General features: G+C 50.6%; 1 protein-coding gene across 2 annotated transcripts; it reads left to right on the plus strand.

Annotated features, from left to right (window-relative positions):
• Positions 1-536: 536 nt before the first annotated feature.
• On the plus strand, positions 537-7,008 carry LOC146343267 (transmembrane protein 272-like). Of its 2 annotated transcripts, XM_084807027.1 has the most exons (5): positions 537-803; positions 2,657-2,752; positions 2,832-2,882; positions 3,649-3,840; positions 4,842-7,008. In XM_084807027.1, the coding sequence occupies exons 2-5, from the start codon at positions 2,662-2,664 to the stop codon at positions 5,060-5,062; spliced, it is 555 nt and encodes a 184-aa protein (XP_084663153.1). In that variant the 5' UTR covers positions 537-803; positions 2,657-2,661; the 3' UTR covers positions 5,063-7,008. The 2 variants fall into 2 exon arrangements, with proteins under 2 accessions (XP_084663153.1, XP_084663152.1); XM_084807026.1 differs by lacking the exon at positions 537-803 and having other exon boundaries at positions 2,425-2,752.
• Positions 7,009-20,403: the final 13,395 nt, after the last annotated feature.

Raw genomic sequence — 20,403 nt, forward strand, 5'->3', positions numbered from 1 at the left:
TTGTGGGCTGCAGCCCACTTCATCAGGCACCTGATCCATCAGATTCCTCAGATGTTATCTTGCATTACAAGTATACACACACATGGTTGCAGGGGGAGGGGGGACTGCAAGGAGTTCAGAGGGAACTGAAATACAGAAAGTACAGACAGGATTATTATTTATTTATATCCGCCTTTTTCCCAATAGTGGGACTCAGGGCAGCTTTACAACATAATTACCTTACAAACTGGCCATTCACAAAGCAGTTGTCAGGTGAGAACACTGATCTTGCATTGGTGAGCTGACCAAGGCTTATAGTGTGATAAAAGGCCTTTGTCCTGTGCAGGCTACTGGAGAAAGGGTTGAAACTCTTGACAAATCATGGGTCAGCTGTTCTGTGTTGAAATCGGCCTTTGACATCCCTTTGCTTAAAAACTGGCCGCTTTAAGGTTTGCGCCTGGGTGTCTGGGGAGATCATGTGCTCCATTTTGCACTGGTGGTGACTGTGTGGCGAATACAGGAAAACGTGGTCATGTGTTTTGCTCTGCTTGCTGCAAGGGGCAGAGGAGGATTTCCTTAGCGAGTGAACTTTGTTGGACTGCCCAGGCCCCCAGCTGTGTCGTTGGCAGGACGAGGGGTGTAGAGGTTGCACACCTCTATGGAGAGACCAGAGGAGGAATAAATTTGAGGCAGGGTCCAACCTAGGAAGTGTTTGCATGCCAAGGCTCAGCCACAATCTATGAAGGAATAACTACGACGAGAGTGCTGTTAAGCGTGTGAAGAGTGCCATCCTGTCCCAAGTCTCACGCACTGGATCAACTGGGGTGAGCTCCAGGTGAAGGGGCCAAGTGCGCTGCGTTAGGGTGGATGGGCCCTTGAGGGTGGTGGTGGCGGCAGCAGGATCCAACCCGTGACAGCAGGGAAGGGGGATGCTGAAACAAACAGGCGGAGGCGGTGGCCAGGAGCAGGCTAGCCCAAGGCTTGCCCCCAGAGCCGTTGCTGTGGTGCTCTTTAGCCCAGGCACACAGGAAATAATCCCAACAGCACCCCTGAGCGCAGGCAGAATGCCTTTCCTCATGACTGAACAGCCTTCACCACTCCCCACCTGTCTGGGACTGGGGAAGAGCTCTCAGCTTTGGGGCTGGCGGACCTGAGCCCCAGCACCTTTGGTTAGAAATTCAGCCCGGGCGCATCAGGCATCGGCCCCTGCTTTGGGCCTTTGGCCTGCCAATGGCGTCCCGTGAACAGGAACTCTGTGAACAGGCGAGGCAGAACGGAGCCGGCATCTAGATCTCGTATGTCGTCGTCACCTTGTATGGAGCAGCTCGTCCATCCACAGGGCGCTGCACACGCCTGCCCAGGAACTCTGTCTGCAGGCAGAGGGGCACTCGATGGAGGGGGGCTTGCCCCCCCGGGAGCAAGTGGGGACAGTCCAAGTGGCATTCCCGTCTGATGCAGGGCCATGGGGAGCTATGGTCAGCCTGAACTCAGGGGGAACCTTGGGCTGTGCCCCGAAGTCAGTGGGTTTCTGAGTCAGGATTCAGGGGTGCCTCAGCGGCAAATCTATGTGGATGAGCTCCCCAAAGGCAGAGCAGCTGAAGGGGCCATAGCCCTGCGGTGGAGCCCCTGCTTGGCCTGCAGAAGGTCCTGGGTCCCCAGCAGCATCTCCATCCAGGGAGGGCTAGGATGGCATCCTGCCTGAAGCCCTGGAGGGAGGGAGAGCCTTGGCTGCTGCCAGTCAGTGTTGCCCATAGAGGGTGGGAAGGGCCAAGGCAGGTTTGACTCAGTCTAAGGCAGCTTCCTCTGCTCCTATGGAAACTACAGAGCCCCCAAGAGGCCCAGCAGGTGCACAAATTCCAGGCTTTACTTGGTGACTGGACTTGGCCCTGGAACCTGGTGTGCCCACTAAGGCTGGTGCAGAATTATGAAGACTGGGTGCCATCTCTGCATGTGCAGAGTGCATTTCCCTCATCACTGCATCATCAACTGAGTGCTGATAGCAGGAACTTCACGTCCAAGGGCACTGTGCCAGCAACTGCTTGCTAAGACATTCAGTGCAGCTGCTCCTGGATCAGGTTCACATTCAGCAACACCACCAGCCTCAGCACCAGGAAAGGCTCCGTCCTTCCTTACCTGTTCCCCAGGTGCAGCTGGAGCCTAGATTACATCACATGGCTGTTTATTGCTGCATTTTCTCCCCTTGCAAGGAACCCCAGGCAGCTTAGGTGGTCCCCCTCCCCTCCCTTCCCCTCCCTCTTATCCTCACAACAACTCTCTGAGGTAGGCTAAGCTGAGAGGCAGTGACTGGCCCAAAGTCACCCAGGGAGCTCCACGGCCCAGTCCTGCATCTCCCGAGTACCCAACGCTCTAACCACTACACCACGCTGGCTCTTGAGTTGCCTTTGCACAGGTCCTTCAGGGGAGGGAGCAGCCCCTTCTCCTTCCCCCTCTACCGGCCAGAATTCAGGGCCCTGCTCGTGCAGAGCGCGCCTAGGCGGCGGCGGCAGTTGCCTTAGCTCCCCCTCGGGAGCAGGCGAGGAGGGTGGGTTGCGCCTGAGCTCAGGTGGCCATTAAGAGGCAAACACTACTTAAGGCCGGGGAGAGCCGAGGGCCGCCTGTCGCTGCGCTGGTTTCGCCCCCACACCCCTGCCCCACTGCTCTCTCTCCCCGCGTCCAGCGGCCATGTCGGAGGAACAGCAGCCGCCGTCGGCCAGGACGGCCCTCCTGGCGGCCACCGAAGAGCCCTCCTCCTCCGGGCACTCTCTCCTGATGGGTGAGCACCCGCCCGCTGCCCGCTGCCCGCTGCGGGCCCCGCCCTTGTAATCGCACACGCGCATCTCTGTCTCCTCTAGTGCTGGGGAAGGCCCTGTTCGCGGCGCTGCCTGTAGCTGGGATCGTCGTCGGTGAGTGGCGGCGTTGCCAGCCGCGCCGCGCCGGAGGGGGCGGGGGCGGCGCTGGCGTCTGGACCCCCGTCAAACGCGCGGCGGGGCGCCCCCGAGCGCTGCCGAGCCTCTCGCCGGCTCCGCGAGGCGCCGTGGCCGTGCGCGGCCTCCCCCGACCGACGGGGCGGGACGGCCGCGCGCGGGCTGCCTCGGCCGTCGCGTGGCCGCCCTTGCTCGAGAGAGGCGAGGCTCCGCGCCTGCGCGTCCCGGAATCGGGTCGACCCGGGGCCCTCTGCGCGATGCGCGCTGGGGCGCTGCTCAGATCTGCCTCCGCGGCCCCCGGGCAGCCCCCCCTCTCCGGCTTTGGGGGAGCGCCCCCGCAGGCCGCCGTGTCGAAGCTCCGACGTAAGCGGCGAGCGCCTGCCCCGCTCTTGCCCAGCCCGCCGGCGTGAGGCTGCTTGCGGGCGCAGGGCGCAGTAGTTCCCGCCCTGACCCGAGGCTGCGCTGGACTCTCCTGGCGCCGCTGTGCCGGGCCGGGAGGCGCTCAAAGGCCACCAGGCCCGTGCTGGGCCCGCGCCGGGGCAAGAACGGCCCCCGCCCCTCTGGCGGGGTTCCTTTGCTGCCTCAAGAAAGGCTCGTGGCCACTGCTGGGTGGGCGGGTTAGCCGGACGGGGCCGTGGCGGCGGCGGGTCGGGGCGAGGTGGGCAGCCCCCCCGGCTGCCCACCTCGCCCCGACCCGCCGCTGCAAGCTGCTGCTGAGCCTGTTTTGCCGCCTCTCCGCCCGCAGGCGCAGTCTACCTGGGCCAGTGCCCCCGGCAGCCGCTCCTCCCCATCTACGTGGTTGTCCTGGGTGTCGTCGTGCTGCTCCTGCTGTCCCTCAGCTGCGTCCCCTGCGGCGACGGCACTGACCAGCCCAGCGCCTGGACCCGCCGCTGCCGAGCCGCCTGCCTCCTCTTCCTCTGCGCCTGGTTCATTGCAGGTGAGCCGCTCCCTTCCCCTGCGCTCCGCTGCGCCTGGATGCCTGTTGGCGCCCCCCCCCCCCCCGTTCCTGTGGCCGGCTCTGCGCAGCCCCGGCCCAGCAATGGTCCGTGATGCGTCCCCGCCCCCAGAACAGGGCCTGTCCCGCTAGTCTCTCGCTAAGCTTGAAAAGCGGCACTTTCCCAGAACCTCCAGTAAATAGGCCAAAAATCCGACATGGAAGCAGTCAGGGGGCGTCGAATCAAGTTGACCCGTCCCGTCAGTGAAGAGATGTATTTGCCAGCGTGTGTGGGTGTTTTGCTCCTCGAAAGGGCCGTGGGGGGGGGGGGCCTCACTGCTTATTGTCATCTTGCCTGCAGATGCTCTGGGGCATCCTGTTCACACCTCCCCACCCTTGTTCACCCCTGCTCCCCCTGGGTCTGGCTACTCCCCCCCCCCCCCGCCTGTCTGGGAGATTCATGAGCTTGGGGTGGGGAGGGGCCAGTTAATGCAATGGGTGCCCCTGGCCAATATCCTGGCACAGGATGGCTGCCATTCATGTCATATGTTAACAAGGGCTATTCTGCCAGACTTCTCACTGGCAGTCGTAAATTGTTTTGGATGAGCTTACTTCCTGGGCGCTGCTGAGATTTCAGTAGTCTTCTGCTGATGCTTAAGCACACAGTTACTCTCCTGCACCATGACTGTACGGCTCTGTTTGGGAAATACAAGAGAAATTTCCGTACAGGTTTTTTCTCCCCAGGGCTTGGGATGGGGGTCTGCAGAAGTGCACACGAAGGGACTGCAACTCCAGTGGTAGAGCCCCTGCGTTGCATGCAGAAGGTTGCGGGCTGGACCTGCAGCAGCATCCCCGATCTGGCAGGGGCAGCCCCTGGAAAGCCGCCGCCGCCCGGAGGGGCCAAGGGCTGGGCTTGGCCCGAGGCACCTTCCGGGCGACGGGGGGCATGTGTGTCTGTGCACCCCTTCTAACCTCTCCTTCTCTCCCTGTTCCTCCTGCAACAGGCACCGTGTGGGTCTACTCCATCTACCCACCAGACTACGAGGCCCGTGGCCATCCTGGCTTCTGCCAGCAAACCCTTTTCCTCTTCGCCTTTGGCGTCACCACCGCCGCCTACGCTGCCCTGGCAGTGGCACTGCTGTTCGCCCTCTGTGTCCTCACAGGCATATTCATGGTTGACGCTGTCCTGCCCTACGGTGGGCACGGCTACCGAGGGGGCCCATAGCAGTTGGGGGCTGGGTGCGCGGGGTGGCGGAGGAGTGTGTGGAAAGAGCGAGGCTCTTGGTGTGGCTGGACCTTTTTCTTAATAAAGCTGATATGTCCATACATAATCGCCCTTCCTTTGCCGTCCTGGGCGGAGACAGCCCCATAGCACACGCTGCATGCCCCACTCACCCTGTGCTGTCCTCCAGCAGTGCCAGCCTCTGTGCTGCTACCCATTTCTCCTCTTTCTTTCTCTCCCCCCCCCCCCGCTTCTGAAACTGCATCCTGTTAGTCCTGTATGTTTTTTTGAGTGGACAGACAGAAGCTAAAGCAGGAACAGGGGGAAGAACCTTTACTGTCACAAGCTTTTCAGAGACTGTTGTGTGTCTACGTTGTATCTGTTGGCCCAAAATCGTGTGCAGACATGCACACACATGGCCCAAGAGCTTCCAGGCTCTGGCTGACCCTGCAGCCTGGGGCCTGAGCTGTATCTGTTGGGCAACATCTCTTCCCAACTTCAGCCCTCCTCTACAAAAAGTAGAAATATGGAAGTATCTCTGAGCGTGCACAGCTCACCAGTGGTACCTATGGCCCATGGACCGACTGCAGGCACCTCTGTGGCTCCCAGGGGCATTGCTAGGTTCTTAAAAGATCCCAGGCACAGGCCCATAACACAAATTTGCATGTGGTGTATATGCCCAAGTTGAAGCAGTACACGCCTCTAATATCGGGGGGGGGGGGTGTACACACACACACACACGTATATACATTAGAGGCATGCACTGACACCCCCTCCCCCCTTCAACTCAGACCCCAGTTCAGCAGTTTGGAAAACATCCTGTTTTCCTTAGGCCAGTTTGGAAATGGTCCACTTCAGCTCAGTACCAAACCCAAGTCAAGGTTTGGAAAACTCAGGCTTCATGTTGACTCTCATGGGAAATTAAAAAGATGCCTTCACTTTTTCCTCTTGGTCAGAACTGGGTGATAAGTGCAGGCATAGTAGCCCTTAGGAGGGGGTTACACCTGCCCAGTGTCAGAAAAATAGGTGCAGGGTTTTTGTGTTATGTGCCTTTATATTTTTATTTTCTTTTAAAGGGAATTGCTAATAATTTTTTCATTCATTGGAAGAATTGGATGAGAATCTCACAATTTGTTGCCTCATCAGAGGGGATCATGTGTGCCAAATTGCAGAACAATAGCCACAAGGGTTTTTGTGCAAGGCTAGCCTTGACATTTTGAGGGTCTCTAAAAGAGGACATATTGTTTATCTCACTATGTTCCTTGTGGACCATTGTTCTGAAAATTACAAACAACCTAGAGATGTTGCTAAGTAAGAAACTAGCAAAGTTTTAGAAGGCTAGGTGCAGCAGTTCATGTGGAAGGGGAGTTCTCCAATTTGGGGGAGGGAGTGATTTGCTTCCCCCCCTTCCCCCATGGTTTTTGGGTAAATTTGTATAAAATACACAGGCCATAGAATCATAGAATAGTGGGGTTGCAAGGGGCGTATAAGACTATCAAGGCCAACCGCCTGCTCAGTGCAGGAATCCACGTCAAAGCATCCCTGATAGATAGCTGTCCAGCTTCATCTTGAATGCCTCCAGTGTGGGAGAGCCCACCGCCTCCCTAGGTAATTGCTTCCATTGTTGCATTGCTCTAACAGGAAGTTTTTCCTGCTGTTAGGCCGGAATCTGGCCTCCTGTCACTTGAGCCCATTATTCCATGTCCTGCACTCTGGGATGAGCGAGAAGAGATCCTGGCCTTCCTCTCTGTGACAACCTTTCAAGTACTTGAAGAGTGCTATCATATCTCCCCTCAGTCTTCTCACAGCTAAACATTTTTATTTATTTAATTTATTAATCGCCCATCTGGCTGGTTATCCAGCCACTCTGGGTGATGTACAACAATAAAAACAGTTTATACAATAAAATTCAACATTAAAAACATCACATTTCTAAAATTACCCTAGCCCACCCCAAATGCCTGCCTGAACAACCATGTTTTTAATGCATGGCGGAAACTCATTAAAGAGGGCATGGCGGAGTTCCCTAGGGAGGAAGTTCCACAGAGTGGGGGCTACCACAGAGAAGGCCCTCTCCCTCATCCTCACCAGCCTAGCTGTCCTGGCTGATGGGACAGAGAAGGCCATCCAAGGCTGATCTTGTTGAGCGGCCTATCTAACATGCCCAGTTCTTTCAGTCTGTCCTTATACAGCTTTGTTCCCAGTTCCCTGATCATCTTGGGGGGGCCAACCAGGAGAGGAGGCTGCTGTACAACACATTGAGTAAGTCGTACACGCAGCTCCACTCTCTTCCCCCCCCTGAACACCCGCCCGGAACACCCCTTTTCAGTCGCTCTACGCTCCTCTTCTGAGCACAGAGGATGGGGCGAGGTCAGTTTCTCGAAAACAGCATATCCTATGGTGCTCTAGACAGTGTCTAGTGGCTGTAGGATTGCTCCCTTAGTCATCTCTGTTGGTTAGGATCAAGTCAAGGATAGCCAATCCTCTAGTTCCTTCCTCCACTTTCTGTAGGAAGAAGTTATCTGCAACACAAGTCAGGAATTTCCTGGAGGGGCCATGTTTTGCAGAATTTGTTTCCCAAAAGATATCGGGGAAATTGAAGTCCCCCATTACTACTACATCTTGCTTCCTTGAAACATTGGCAATTTGCTTTTCAAAAGTTTCACCTTCGTCTTCTCCTTGGTTGGGTGGCCGGTAGTAGACTCCGACCACCATGTTCCTTTTATTCTTTGCTCCACTTATTTTAACCTGGATGCTCTCGATGGGGCTACCAAGCTCATCCTCCTGTGTTTCTATGCAGAGATATTTTTAACATAAAGTGCACTGTGTTGACAACTGTGTGAACAGAATGCTGGACTAGATGGACCTTGGTCTGATGCAGTATGGTTCTTCTTACGTTCTTAACTCTGGAGTGCCTCTGAGCATATGCAGAATGCTTTCTTTTACCACTGAGCCCTACAGTCTCCCCCTACTGATTCTGTTCCCCTCCATATAACAATTCCTCCTCATTCTTCCATCCTCCTGCAACTCTTCAAAAAAACAGATGTTTTGTTTTGTGCAACTCTCCTCTACCTCTTTATGCACAAGCTGTCATTGTATCTTTGCCCAATAACTTCAATCATTCCAAGATTTCACCAAGATTCAGCCAAGGAGCCTGTTTTCAAAACTAAGGCTAAGTTCTGGAGAAACTCTGAGCATGTACTAAGTGCCTTTCCCTCACCACTGAAGCTAGAGTCCATGCAAAATGAAGACCCCACACACACACACACACAAATGATAAAACATGCATAGGACTGAGCTCAAACGGTGGTCAATTCATTGGATTGGAATCAGGTGGCCAGTGTATTAAGTCTGCAGTACTATGCTCACAACTTAGGACTTATTTCTGAGTAAACATGCAGAAGACATCCTGACTTGGATTCCTGCATTAAGCAGGGGGTTGGACTCGATGTCCTTGTAGGCCCCTTCCAACCCTACTAGTCTATGATTCTATGAAGATCAGACTGCAAACTTCCCTGCAAAAGTAACTTGTGCTGGAATCCTGAGGGTAAGCCTCATTAAACATAATGGGGATAAAGTTGGCCAGGGGCCATAAAGTTGGCCAGGGGAGTTCAGCAGGGGAGGTCAAGGGGGAGGCCGCTAAGGTTTTTTTTTTCATTTTTTATTTTATTTTAAACTAACTTTTTTCCATTTATTTGTCTTGTAACACCCACTTTCACACAAGTGGGACTCTGCTTTTAACCTCTACTGTGTACAGGAACAGGCTAGTCTAGAACAATCACAAAGCTAGACACAAAAAGGCTACGGAAGGACAAGACTCTCCAGTGGTGGTGACCTGCAAGGTTTGTGCAAGGTTTGTTTGCTTGCCTGGGAACAACATGGCCTACACCTGCAACAAGTGCAAGTTGATCACACTGCTGGAAGAAAAAGTAAGTGGACTGGAGCGGCGACTGTCGACCCTCCGGGGAATAAGAGAACACGAAGAGTTCTTAGACAGAATGGGGGAACTACAACAGCAAAGGGAAGACCAGAAGCTTGAAAAGCAACAGCAAGATGAGGCAGTGGGAAATGCTGAGGTGAAGAAAAATGGAGTAGAGGATACTCCTTGGAAAACGGTGACAGGAGAAGAAGAACTAGACGCCACTCTGCACCAGTGGAAGTACTTGCGGATGAGACTGGAGGACAGCCTGCAAAGGAAGAATCACAGGGGAACCTACATGAGAGTGAGCAAGAGGCTTAAGGTCAGTGAAACAGAGGCGATGAAACCCAGACCTACAACAAGAAGAGAAGAGTGGTAGTAGCGGGAGACTCCTTGCTGCGTGGGATCAAGACCCAAGTATGTCGCGAAGACCCGTGGACTCGCCAGGTATGTTGTCTCCCGGGAGGATGGATTAGAGACGTGACTGAAAGGTTGCCTGCACTCATAAAGCCCACTGACAGGTATCCCTTTCTTCTCATCCATGTGGGAACAAATGATACCGCCAAGCGGAGCTACGAAGAGATCAGGTCAGACTTTGACGCTTTGGGAAGGAAATTCAAGAACTTTGGGGCCCAGATAGTTTTCTCATCCATCCTTCCAGTAGTTAGAAGAGGGATAGAAAGGGAACGAAAAATACTCCGGGTGAATGACTGGCTACGAAGGTGGTGCCGACGAGAGAGATTTGGATTCTGGGACCACGGGCTATACTTCCTGGAAGATAGGCTGTTGGCTAGGGACGGGTTGCACCTCACAAAGGATGGGAAGAATGTGTTTGGCCACAGCATGAAGAACTTCATCAGGAGGGCTTTAAACTGAATCCTATGGGGAAGGGAGATGTAATGTTGGGGGTAACAATGGACGAAGGCGCGTGCACTGCAACCGAGAGAACAGCTCTGATAGCGCCCAATAATAGTCTTCAGACACATGTAGGAAGAAAGCCAGACTATGAAGCACATGGTCTTCGAGGTCTATATACTAATGCCCAGAGTATGGGAAACAAACAGAACGAACTTGAACTCTTAATACAGGAGGGAAATTATGATTTGATAGGTATAACTGAGACTTGGTGGGATGACTCTCATGACTGGAATACAGCAATTGAAGGATACAACTTGTTCAAAAAGAACAGGAGGAACAGAAAGGGAGGTGGGGTTGCACTGTATGTGAAAAACACGTATCCCTGCACAGAAATACAGGAGGATGAGCTTGGTAGCCCCATCGAGAGCATCTGGATCAAAATAAATGGAGCAAAGAATAAAAGGAACCTGGTAGTCAGAGTCTACTACCGGCCACCCAATCAAGGAGAAGATGAGGATGAAACTGTTGCAGAACCCAGAGTCAGAGAGACCATGGAGTGAAGGAAAAAGAGATTCTTTATTTAACGCGCGGGCTTAAGGCTGGAATCATTTCCAAAGAGCCAGAAGCCCCGATTTACATTAGCACATTGGTTTTATAGACATTGTGACACATATGAAACGGCTCCTCCTCCCCCTCCCGCATGGGGTTGCAATCCTCAACATTTCTTCTCTTAGCACTATTGTTTATAATACGAGAACTGGGTTATAGGGTAGCCATGATAAGGAGAGAACAAGATATACAATTGTATGACCTTTGACAAGATAAGGAATTCCTGTGTCTCGTCAGCTTACAACAATATATTCAAGGGAGAAAGAGCTCAGCAAGAACATGAAGCATGAGACTGCATGAGGCTACTTAGTCTGACCCCCGATATGGCTGCTACATTCCCCCCTTAAATGCATAATTTCATTACAATTATAGCATTTCTGATAACTATACAAAGCTTTTTGTGACATACATATTACTTAGCCTTTTGTTGGGCTATTAGAGCGTAGAGGGCAGCAGTTTTACTAGCTGAGACATAAAACAGATTGGTTAAACAGCTTATAAGACAAGGAACGCAGAGACATAACAGTATCTCTATGAACAACACTGGTAGAATTAGGATGAACAATGCTTTCAAGCCAGCTAAGATCTGGAAGCCAAGGGGTTAACTAATTTAGCTAATTGTTTTGTCTTATTGTTTTGTAAGCTACTATATTGTGCAGCTTGTTGATTTGTTTATCTACAGCATTGCCATTATCAGTTAAGTTAAAACAACAGAGCTTTTGGTGTGTCTCACAACTTAAATGATGAAGAAGGAAGAGGTAATCTATACCAGCTCTGTTTTCTAGAACTGCACCTTTTAGATCACGCAGCTTTTTATTTAACAATGACAATGCTCGTGAGGTGGCATTTATGCTTTTGGCTAAGCTGCAAGCTAACCGGTTGATTTCCAGACCATCAGCCAAGGCTAAACCTGGAACCTTAACCAGTGACATTGCTAAGGCCAATTTTTCTGAGTCAGAATATAACTGCACATGACTATTACAATTTTTAGTTAGTTGGAGTGCTCGAGGCTGCCATTGACGGATTTTCTCAGGCTACAGGGGAAGAATTGGCACCAGTTCAATTGGCAGCTGAGGCAATATGGGTGGTTATTAGAGAAGTTGGCAGGAATGAATGACCAAGTGCGGGAACTACATGTCTAAAACCATCCATGAGGCAAAAGTATGTGGGCATCATTAAAAGATATGTTTTGAATTTTATTACAGTGGAAGGGGGCCAGGGATAGCTTTATATTTTCTGGAAATTTTTTTGACAATTAAGCATTCGTGCACATGTAGTAACAATGGGGGTGCGTAGAGTGAACTCTGTAGGGGGTAGGATCTTTGCAACTACGCCCCAATTAGCATTTTGGGAATAAGTTAAACTTACACTATAAACTCTTAACATGGTATCTTTTTGAATTTTCCCAGGATGTCTACAGACAGGTATTAGGCAAGAGCTAATAAGCCTGTTTGCAGGTATACCTCTTGGCAAACAAAAATGTTTTACTCTCGTGATGTTAGCCAGGTGAAGCCAGTAATTATCAGCAAATCCCTGGGACAAACTTTCTCTTTCAGGGGCTGGCCCCCCTTTTTGCACCTTATTAAGGAGACACAATGCAACACTACTAACACTACAACACACATGTTTGATCTTCTTTGGGATCTGACCGTACGCTGGGCAGCTATTCACCTGGCAAGCTGCAGTAGGGTCTAGTCCCCTTCTTCAATTCTCCAGTTGCAGGTCTGACCGTACGCAGGGGGACAGTCTCCCGGTGTGTCCACAGTAAGGTCTAGCCTGAGTCTTCTTACTGCTTTTTCAGAATGATTTTTAAAGGATTTTCAGGATTTCTGTTTACAGTCTATTCTCCCCCTCTCGCTCTCTTGACTCGTGTCCAATGTATCCAGGGTTTAACTCCAGCTGCTTTCATAGCTGCGGGGGTGGAAAGTATGACAGTTCTCAGTCCTCTCCATCTGGGAGTCAAAGGGTTATTTTTCCCTCTTTAACTCATACTTTAACTCTTGGTTGGAAAGGATGAACTTCTGTGATGGGAATGGCTTATTTTCTAAGACAAAGCGACGCTGGGCTTGAAGAACTTTGCTCAGTGTTTGAACTTCTTGTTTAAGGCTAACGTTTGCTTGCTTTTGATGCTGCTCCAGTGTCAATTATGAAGTCAATGTCACGGCCCCTCACAGTCAATGTCACGGCCCTTCTCAAGCTGTCTCCCTTTTTGCCCATTCTGGCCCCTTTGGTTTTTTCCTTTGTGTATTTGATTTATTTTATTTGGGCATTCATGCTACTAATGTCCATCTTGTCCACACTGGGCACACTGGTTCTTTTTTAAGAATCTTCTGCCTCTGCCGGGTCTTCTTCTTTTCTTCTTTCATCCATGTCTTCTTGGGCCTCTGGGTTGAGGGAGGTATACTGGCGATAGGCATTTGAAAGACGCTCCAAGTACGCTCTGGGGCCTCGGTGGCACCTTGCAGCACTTTAGACACTTTGGTCATATTAACTGACTTCTTCATACCTGCTTTCATGGCTTTTAACAGCAGGGTTTGATACTGGGTGAGGCGCTCCAGCCCCACTTGTGTTTTGGGATTCCAGCGAGGGGGGGATTTATTTACAAGGAGACTTTATTGGGTAACTTACAGCACACAGGCGTACTTAATGGTTGGATCAGACAGCTTCTCTGAACCACGAGCTATTGGGCTAAATGGGTTATTTATACCATACATGTTACCCATGAGGCAGCACAACACTAGCAAGCATTTTCAGCATAGGCTAGAAGTGTTTGGTTCTCAGGCACAGCTTCCTGTAAACAACTTCGCTTCCCAAAGTGCTTGATAACACTTTTATTCATTAGTATGGGAAGACAAATTTTTTCTCTTTCTTTTGCTTTCTTTTTCTTTGCTGATCTGCCTGTATTGCAGATCATGTTTCAAACTTTTTATATAAAACTTTCTGATCCATGCACCAGCCTTGTCTCTTTATTTATCTTTTTCAAGTTAAACTCACTTACTTAAACCTTTCTGCCTTACACTAGTCCCAATGACACACATTTGGGATAGGTTCTTCTTCTCCTTCTAGTTAGATTTTCTTTATCTTAAAGAACTATTACATTATTGTGGCTACTTTACCCCAGGTAATAAGCTCCAGGCACAATCAGCTGCTTTTAATTTACCCTCGGGGCAACTATGGCCACACTTCTTTTCTACAAATGTTTTTTCTTTGCCTCTTGCCTTTTTTTTCTTCTTCTTTTTTTCCCCCTCTCTATCTGTCTTCTACTTTCTCTATTCCTTCTTTTCTACTTGCTTTTGTCTTTTCTCCTTGTCATCTATTGGGAACCACACTTAGTATCATTTGGAGTTGCAACTAACACTAATCTGTAAATATCACATATATTTTATGATATTTAAGAAATCATAAAATATACACAACAAACTTTTTCTGCAATTTAACACAATGAATGGAAAACACTTTTTGCATGGTAAGGCATGATGGAGCAGATCCAGCAATCATACTGCTCTTCTGGCTGAAAGCTCAGGGCCCATTAAAATTAAGGGACGGGCATACCCACACACGCAAAGAGTTCTAGGTCACCATTTTTGCATCGGCAACTCTATGCTGCATGAGTTCTAGCAGAAGGAAATCTAAAAGTTATAGATCAAACTTAGCCTGCTGTACACTGAGCTGACTACAAACACAGACACACGGTCCACAGCGATGAGAGTTCAAGTTTATCAAAAGCTTCACAGCACTGTCCATGGCAAGTTTTTGACAATTTAAAATTTTAGTTCATGTGCAGAGTGTCTCTAAAAAACTCAGATGATGATGGAGGCAAACAGTGAAGGCTCTGGGCAATGAAGATGCGATGTTTCCAGCAAAGGCTCTCCACTTTTGCATCAGTTTAAAAAGGGAAAGTGTGGCCCTACACCCCTTCTGACAGACAAGGGCCTTTAACTTTTTAGCAAGGCCTCTGTCTAAACAGCGGCACAGCTCAGCTCTCTAGCCATGACACTTTAACTTGGGCAACTCCTCTGTAAATTTTATTTTACTTCTGTCAGGTTCTCTCACAGACATTTTAAAAACTTAGTCTTTTTTTTTTTTTTCTTCTAACCTGGTACACGAAAGCACTGAAACACTGAGTGCTGAAACTCAGGACGCTGGGGGGTGATGGGCATCGCCTTATACTTGCATTTTTCAGGCAGCCATTAATCTTCGGGGAGGCGGTGGGGTGATTTGCAGGACTTCAAAGGCAAGCTTCTCAGTTTGTCTGTATTTGTAAATCCCAAGCTTAAAACAGGACATGATGAGGTACAGGGCAGCCAAATTCTTGCTTTGGCACGGGCAACAAATAACTCGGGTCAGCTTTCTTCGCTGGGGTCTCAAACAGGAAAACAGTCTTAATTTAAAGTTGTAACATCACTGACAGCGTCAGCCAGCCAGCTACACAGATCTCATTGTTTTTTAAGACAGTTGCTCCAATATTTTCTTCTCAATCAGGTTGGGTCTTTCAGCTTACACAGTTTATTGCAGCTTTCAGGAGCATGGTAGTAGCGTGATTTTGGCTTCGCCAGGAACATGCTGTCTGGCTTCTCGGTCTCTTCAGCACACACACTTAGGCAGTGTAACACTGGACACTCAAATCGGTGAGATTTCTTCATTGCAGGGAATCCCACGGCAAAAGCTTAATGGTTACGCTCTTCAGAAATCATATAGCTGATGGTCAGTAGCTACAGGCTCTATGCAATTTTAACACAGTTCAAAGCTAAACACGGTTACCTTGACAGAGATCTTCAATGTGGTCTTTCCGCTTCATTCTGCTTTGGGCCAGTCTTATGGCACACTTTTCACTCGAAGAGGGGTCTAGCCTGTGCTCTGGGGGCTGATTCTTCACCTTTATTTTCTATTTTGCCTTCATCTTCTGGGTCTTCATTTTCAGTTTCCATTTCTTAGGGATTTTATCTCAATTAGGCGAGGTGATGATGTTGTACAACTCAGAACGTTGTGGGCAATTTTCCTGCCCCCCCTCTCTCGGCGCACTAGGCTAACAGCTACGTCTTCGGCCTTACACTCTCACGCTCCCACGCTTTGTTAAAAGCCAGACTGTCCTGCAACATTTTTTTAATTAACAGCCTCAGATCTTTTTTTTTTTTCCTCTCAGCTCGACCTTGAGCTTTTTGCTGTTTTCTCTTTCTATTCTGAATCTTTTTTTAAAAAAACCCTTTTTCCTTCTTTGTTTGACATACATCTCAAGGGGGTGCAAGGTTTGCTTCCCCCACCACCCATAGCCTCCCTCCTAAATTGAAGACAGACACAATTAGGGAATGGGAATTGGTCAGTGAGTAAGGGGTCTCACTGGCCGACACAAGAGGATTTTTCACACCACGCACTTTGCTACTGGCCTGGGCATCCGGACGGTCAACGGTATGCTTCAGAAACTGCAGTAGCCACTCACACAATCATTCTCTCCACTGCATCCATATGTCCCTGCCACCCACTTTTCCCACTTTTTACCAGAGCGGAAAACGTCTTCCCCAGCTTCCTCAGCTTCCTACTGAGTACTGGCGTGCTGGGTACTGGCGCCCACTCGGGGGTGTGATCAGGCCCCCCTTCTACTCGCAAGGAGTAGGTTCTTTTGTATACGTATACCAACAACACTGACCTTCTTCATGAGGCGGGGCCCTCTTTTTTTCTGCCCAGTGGCCTTTCTCCCTAAAGGCGGGGCCCTCTTTTTCCCATATACTTGCCTTTCTCCTGAAGGCTTCCAATGTGGGTTTCAACTCAATTGCAGCTGCGATACAGGCAGGGCTCAAGTTCCTTCCTCCGCTTCCCAAGGTTCTCTTGCCGCTCGCTGCCGTTTGGGCGATCCCGGTGCAGGCTTTCTCCCATTCACTCGACAAAAAGGTCGGTGGCGCCAAGAAAGGGAGGCATGCGCCGAGCTCGTCCTCCCGGTGCGGCGATCAAGAGCAGGCAACTGCCACCTGTCTGGCTCAGAGCCTGCCACATCCGAGTCACGGCACCATTTATGTTGCAGAACCCAGAGTCAGAGAGACCACGGAGTGAAGGAAAAAGAGATTCTTTAACGCGCGGGCTTAAGGCTGGAATCATTTCCAAAGAGCCAGAAGCCCCGATTTACATTAGCACATTGGTTTTATAGACATTGTGACACATATGAAACGGCTCCTCCTCCCCCTCCCGCATGGGGTTGCAATCCTCAACATTTCTTCTCTTAGCACTATTGTTTATAATACAAGAACTGGGTTATAGGGTAGCCATGATAAGGAGAGAACAGAAGAGAACAGCAGAGAACAAGATATACAATTGTATGACCTTTGACAAGGTAAGGAATTCCTGTGTCTCGTCAGCTTACAACAATATATTCAAGGGAGAAAGAGCTCAGCAAGAACATGAAGCATGAGACTGCATGAGGCTACTTAGTCTGACCCCCGATATGGCTGCTACAAAACTTTTGAAAAGCAAATAGCCAATGTTTTAAGAAAGCATGATATAGTAGTAATGGGGGACTTCAATTTCCCCGATATTTGTTGGGAGGCAAATTCTGCAAAACTTGGCCCCTCCAGGAAATTCCTGACTTGTGTGGCAGATAACTTCCTCCTACAGAAAGTAGAGGAAGGAACTAGAGGATCGGCTATCCTTGACTTGATCCTAACCAACAGAGATGACTTAGTGGATCAAGTAGCAGTTACAGGAACTCTGGGGGAAAGTGACCACGTTGTTGGTGAGTTCTTGGTTCTAAGAGAAGCAAAACCCGAGTGTAGTCAAAGGCGTACCCTGGATTTTAGGAAAGCTGATTTTCATAAACTCAGAACAATGATCAGTAAGGTCCCATGGCAAGCGACACTAATGAGAAGAGTCCAAGATGGGTGGGAGCTTTTAAAAAAGGAAATTCTCAAGGCACAATCACAAATAATTCCAACAAGAAGAAAAGATGGAAGACAACAGAAGAAGCCAATGTGGCTTCACAAAAAGCTTAGGGATGACCTGAAGACAAAAAAGGACACATATAGGAAGTGGAAAGAAGGCCAAGTAACAAAGGAAGAGTACAGGCAGGTAGCACAGAATTGCAGGGATGGCGTCAGGAAGGCTAAAGCTGAGAATGAGCTGAGGTTAGCGAGGGATTCTAAAAACAACAAAAAGGCTTTCTTCAGCTACGTGCATAGTAAAAGGCAGAGGAAAGAAATGGTGGTTCAGCTATTAAATAAGGATGGCAAAACAATAACAGATGACAAAGAAAAGGCAGAGGCGCTCAATTCCTACTTTGGCTCAGTCTTCTCCCAAAAGAGGGTCTATGACCCCCCTGGCAAAGGCGAAATACAGGCTGAAGGGGCAGGATTGCAGCTTGAGATCGATAGGCATACAGTCAAGGAACACCTCATTACTTTGAATGAGTTCAAATCTCCAGGGCCAGATGAACTGCATCCTAGAGTCATAAAGGAACTGGCAGAAGAACTCTCAGAACCACTGTCTATTCTCTTTGAGAAATCATGGAGGATGGGGGAAGTGCAGGATGACTGGAGGAGGGCTAATGTTGTCCCTATCTTCAAAAAGGGTAAAAAGGAGGAACCTGGGAACTACAGACCAGTCAGTCTGACATCAGTCCCAGGGAAAATTCTGCAGCAGATGATAAAGCAATCCATTTTAAGCACCTTGAAAACAATGCTGTGATTACTCGAAGCCAACATGGATTTGTCAAAACCAAGTCCTGCCAGACAAATCTGATCTCATTTTTTGATCAAGTAACCTCCCTTGTGGGAATGCTGTAGACATCATATGCCGCCGCTGCCACCACCACCAGGCCTTCCCTGTGGACTTCTGCCTGGCAGACCGCCAGTCCCTGCAGGACCAGGCCCCCGTGAGCCGGCTGTGCTGCTCCACCTTCCCCTCCCTGGAGGGGCTACATAAGCTGGCTGGCTGAGGTGGCCTGGGAGAGCCAGGGCCTGCAGGAGAAGCCACCACCACCACCACTGGGGAAGAGGCGTGCTTGCTGCTGCTGGGCCTGCTGCCGCCGCCGCCGCTACCACCGCCACCAGGCCTTCCCTGTGGACTCCTGCCTGGCATTTTTAAGGGGATTTTAATTGTTTTGTTTGTTTGTTTTATTTTGTTGGGGGGGATTTTGTTGTGTTTTTAGGGGTGGGTAGCCTGCCTGATAGGCGGGAGCGAGGGGGCATGTGTCCATCTGATGGAGGCAGTGGGGGGAGTGTTGGGGGCCAGAACATACCGAGGCTGGGCGGCAGGCGCTGGCGGAGCGCTAGGGGCAGGCCATGCCAGGTAAAGGGAACAAGGGAGAGATGTGTAGTATCTGTCCCCTGCTCCGGGCCTGTCCAGAGCCAAAGGATGGCTGGGGGAGGCGTGACCCCATCTTCTGGCCTTCGTTTGCTGCTCTGCAATGCCAGGTCTGTTACCCAGAAAACCTCCCTCATCCATGACATGATCCTGGATGAGGGTGCAGACCTGGCATGTATTACGGAGACCTGGCTGGCCGAGGCTGCTGCTCCAACCCTTGCAGCCATGTGTCCAGCTGGATTTTCGTATGCACAGCAGCCGAGGGCTGGGGATCGGGGAGGGGGAGTGGCTGTTATCTACCGAGAGTCCTTGGTCTTCACCAGACCCCCTCTCCGGGAGACCAAGGTTGCTGAGTGCATGTACTGGAGGTTGGGCCCGAAGGGCAGTCTGGGGATTCTGCTCGTGTACCGTCCACCCCGCTGCACGACTGACTCCCTGGCCGAGGTGCTTGAGGTGGTCTCTGATGTGCGTGTACAGTCCCCTAACTTACTGGTGTTGGGGGACTTCAACGTACATTCGGAGGCCATCCTCACAGGAGCACCTCGGGACTTCATGGAGACCATGGCCTCCTGGGAGCTGCACCATATTCTAACTGGGCCCACCCATGTACCCGGTCATGCACTAGACCTTGTGTTTGTTTCTGGAGAAGCGGGGAGTGATCTGGAAGTCGGGGGTATATCCACCACCCCCTTGTCATGGTCAGATCACTATCTGGTGATGTTGGACTTCTCGGTTCCACAACCCCTCCGCAGGGGTGGAGGACCCATTAAAATGGTCCGCCCCAGGCGTCTTATGGATCCAAATGGATTCCTGAACGCACTTGGGGATTCTCTGGGGCATGCCAACGGCCACTCGGTCGAGACCCTGGTGGGTGGCTGGAATGCCGCAATCACTGGGGCATTAGATCGGGTGGCCCCGAAACGCCCTCTCCCCCTGAACAGGGCTCGGACTGCACCATGGTTCAATCCGCGGTTACGAGCTCTGAAACAGGAGGTGAGACGGCTAGAGCGCCGGTGGCGGAAGTCTCGCTCCAAAGACGATCAGACACGGGCTAGAGCTGTATCTTCAGCCTATCACGTGGCGGTGAAGGCAGCAAAAAAGGAATATTATTCTGCCTCCATCGCGTCTGCAGAGTGCTGCCCCAGGAGGCTGTTCCAAGTGGTCCGGAGCCTGGTCGGTCCTGTGGCTCTGGAACCACTGGAGCATTCTAAGGCCTCCTGTGAGGCTTTGGCAAGGCACTTTGCCGATAAAATTGATCAGATTAGGTGTGTTACTCTGCACACTGTGGATACAGTTAGTGAGCAAGAGGCTGCCTGTGGCAAACCGGTTTTGTGGGATCGGTTCCAGCTTCTTCCTCCTGATGAAGTGGACAAGGTGCTTTCATCTGTAAGGCCGACCACCTGCTTACTTGATCCTTGCCCATCTTGGCTCATTATGAGCTGCAGATAGAGACTGGGTGAGGGGATCAAGGCGGTGGTGAACGCCTCCCTTGAGGAGGGAGTGATGCCATCAGCCCTCAAGGAGGCAGTGATAAGACCGCTCTTAAAGAAGCCCTCCTTGGATCCTCAAGTTCTGAACAACTTTTGCCCAGTCTCAAATCTGCCATTTTTGGGCAAGGTGATTGAGCGGGTGGTGGCGGTGCAGTTGAAGGTACACTTGGAAGAAACTGATT

This window comes from Heloderma suspectum, chromosome 6 (genome assembly GCF_057233095.1).
Source record: "Heloderma suspectum isolate Gila_16-S chromosome 6, 16-S_ref, whole genome shotgun sequence".
Lineage (NCBI taxonomy): Eukaryota > Metazoa > Chordata > Lepidosauria > Squamata > Helodermatidae > Heloderma > Heloderma suspectum.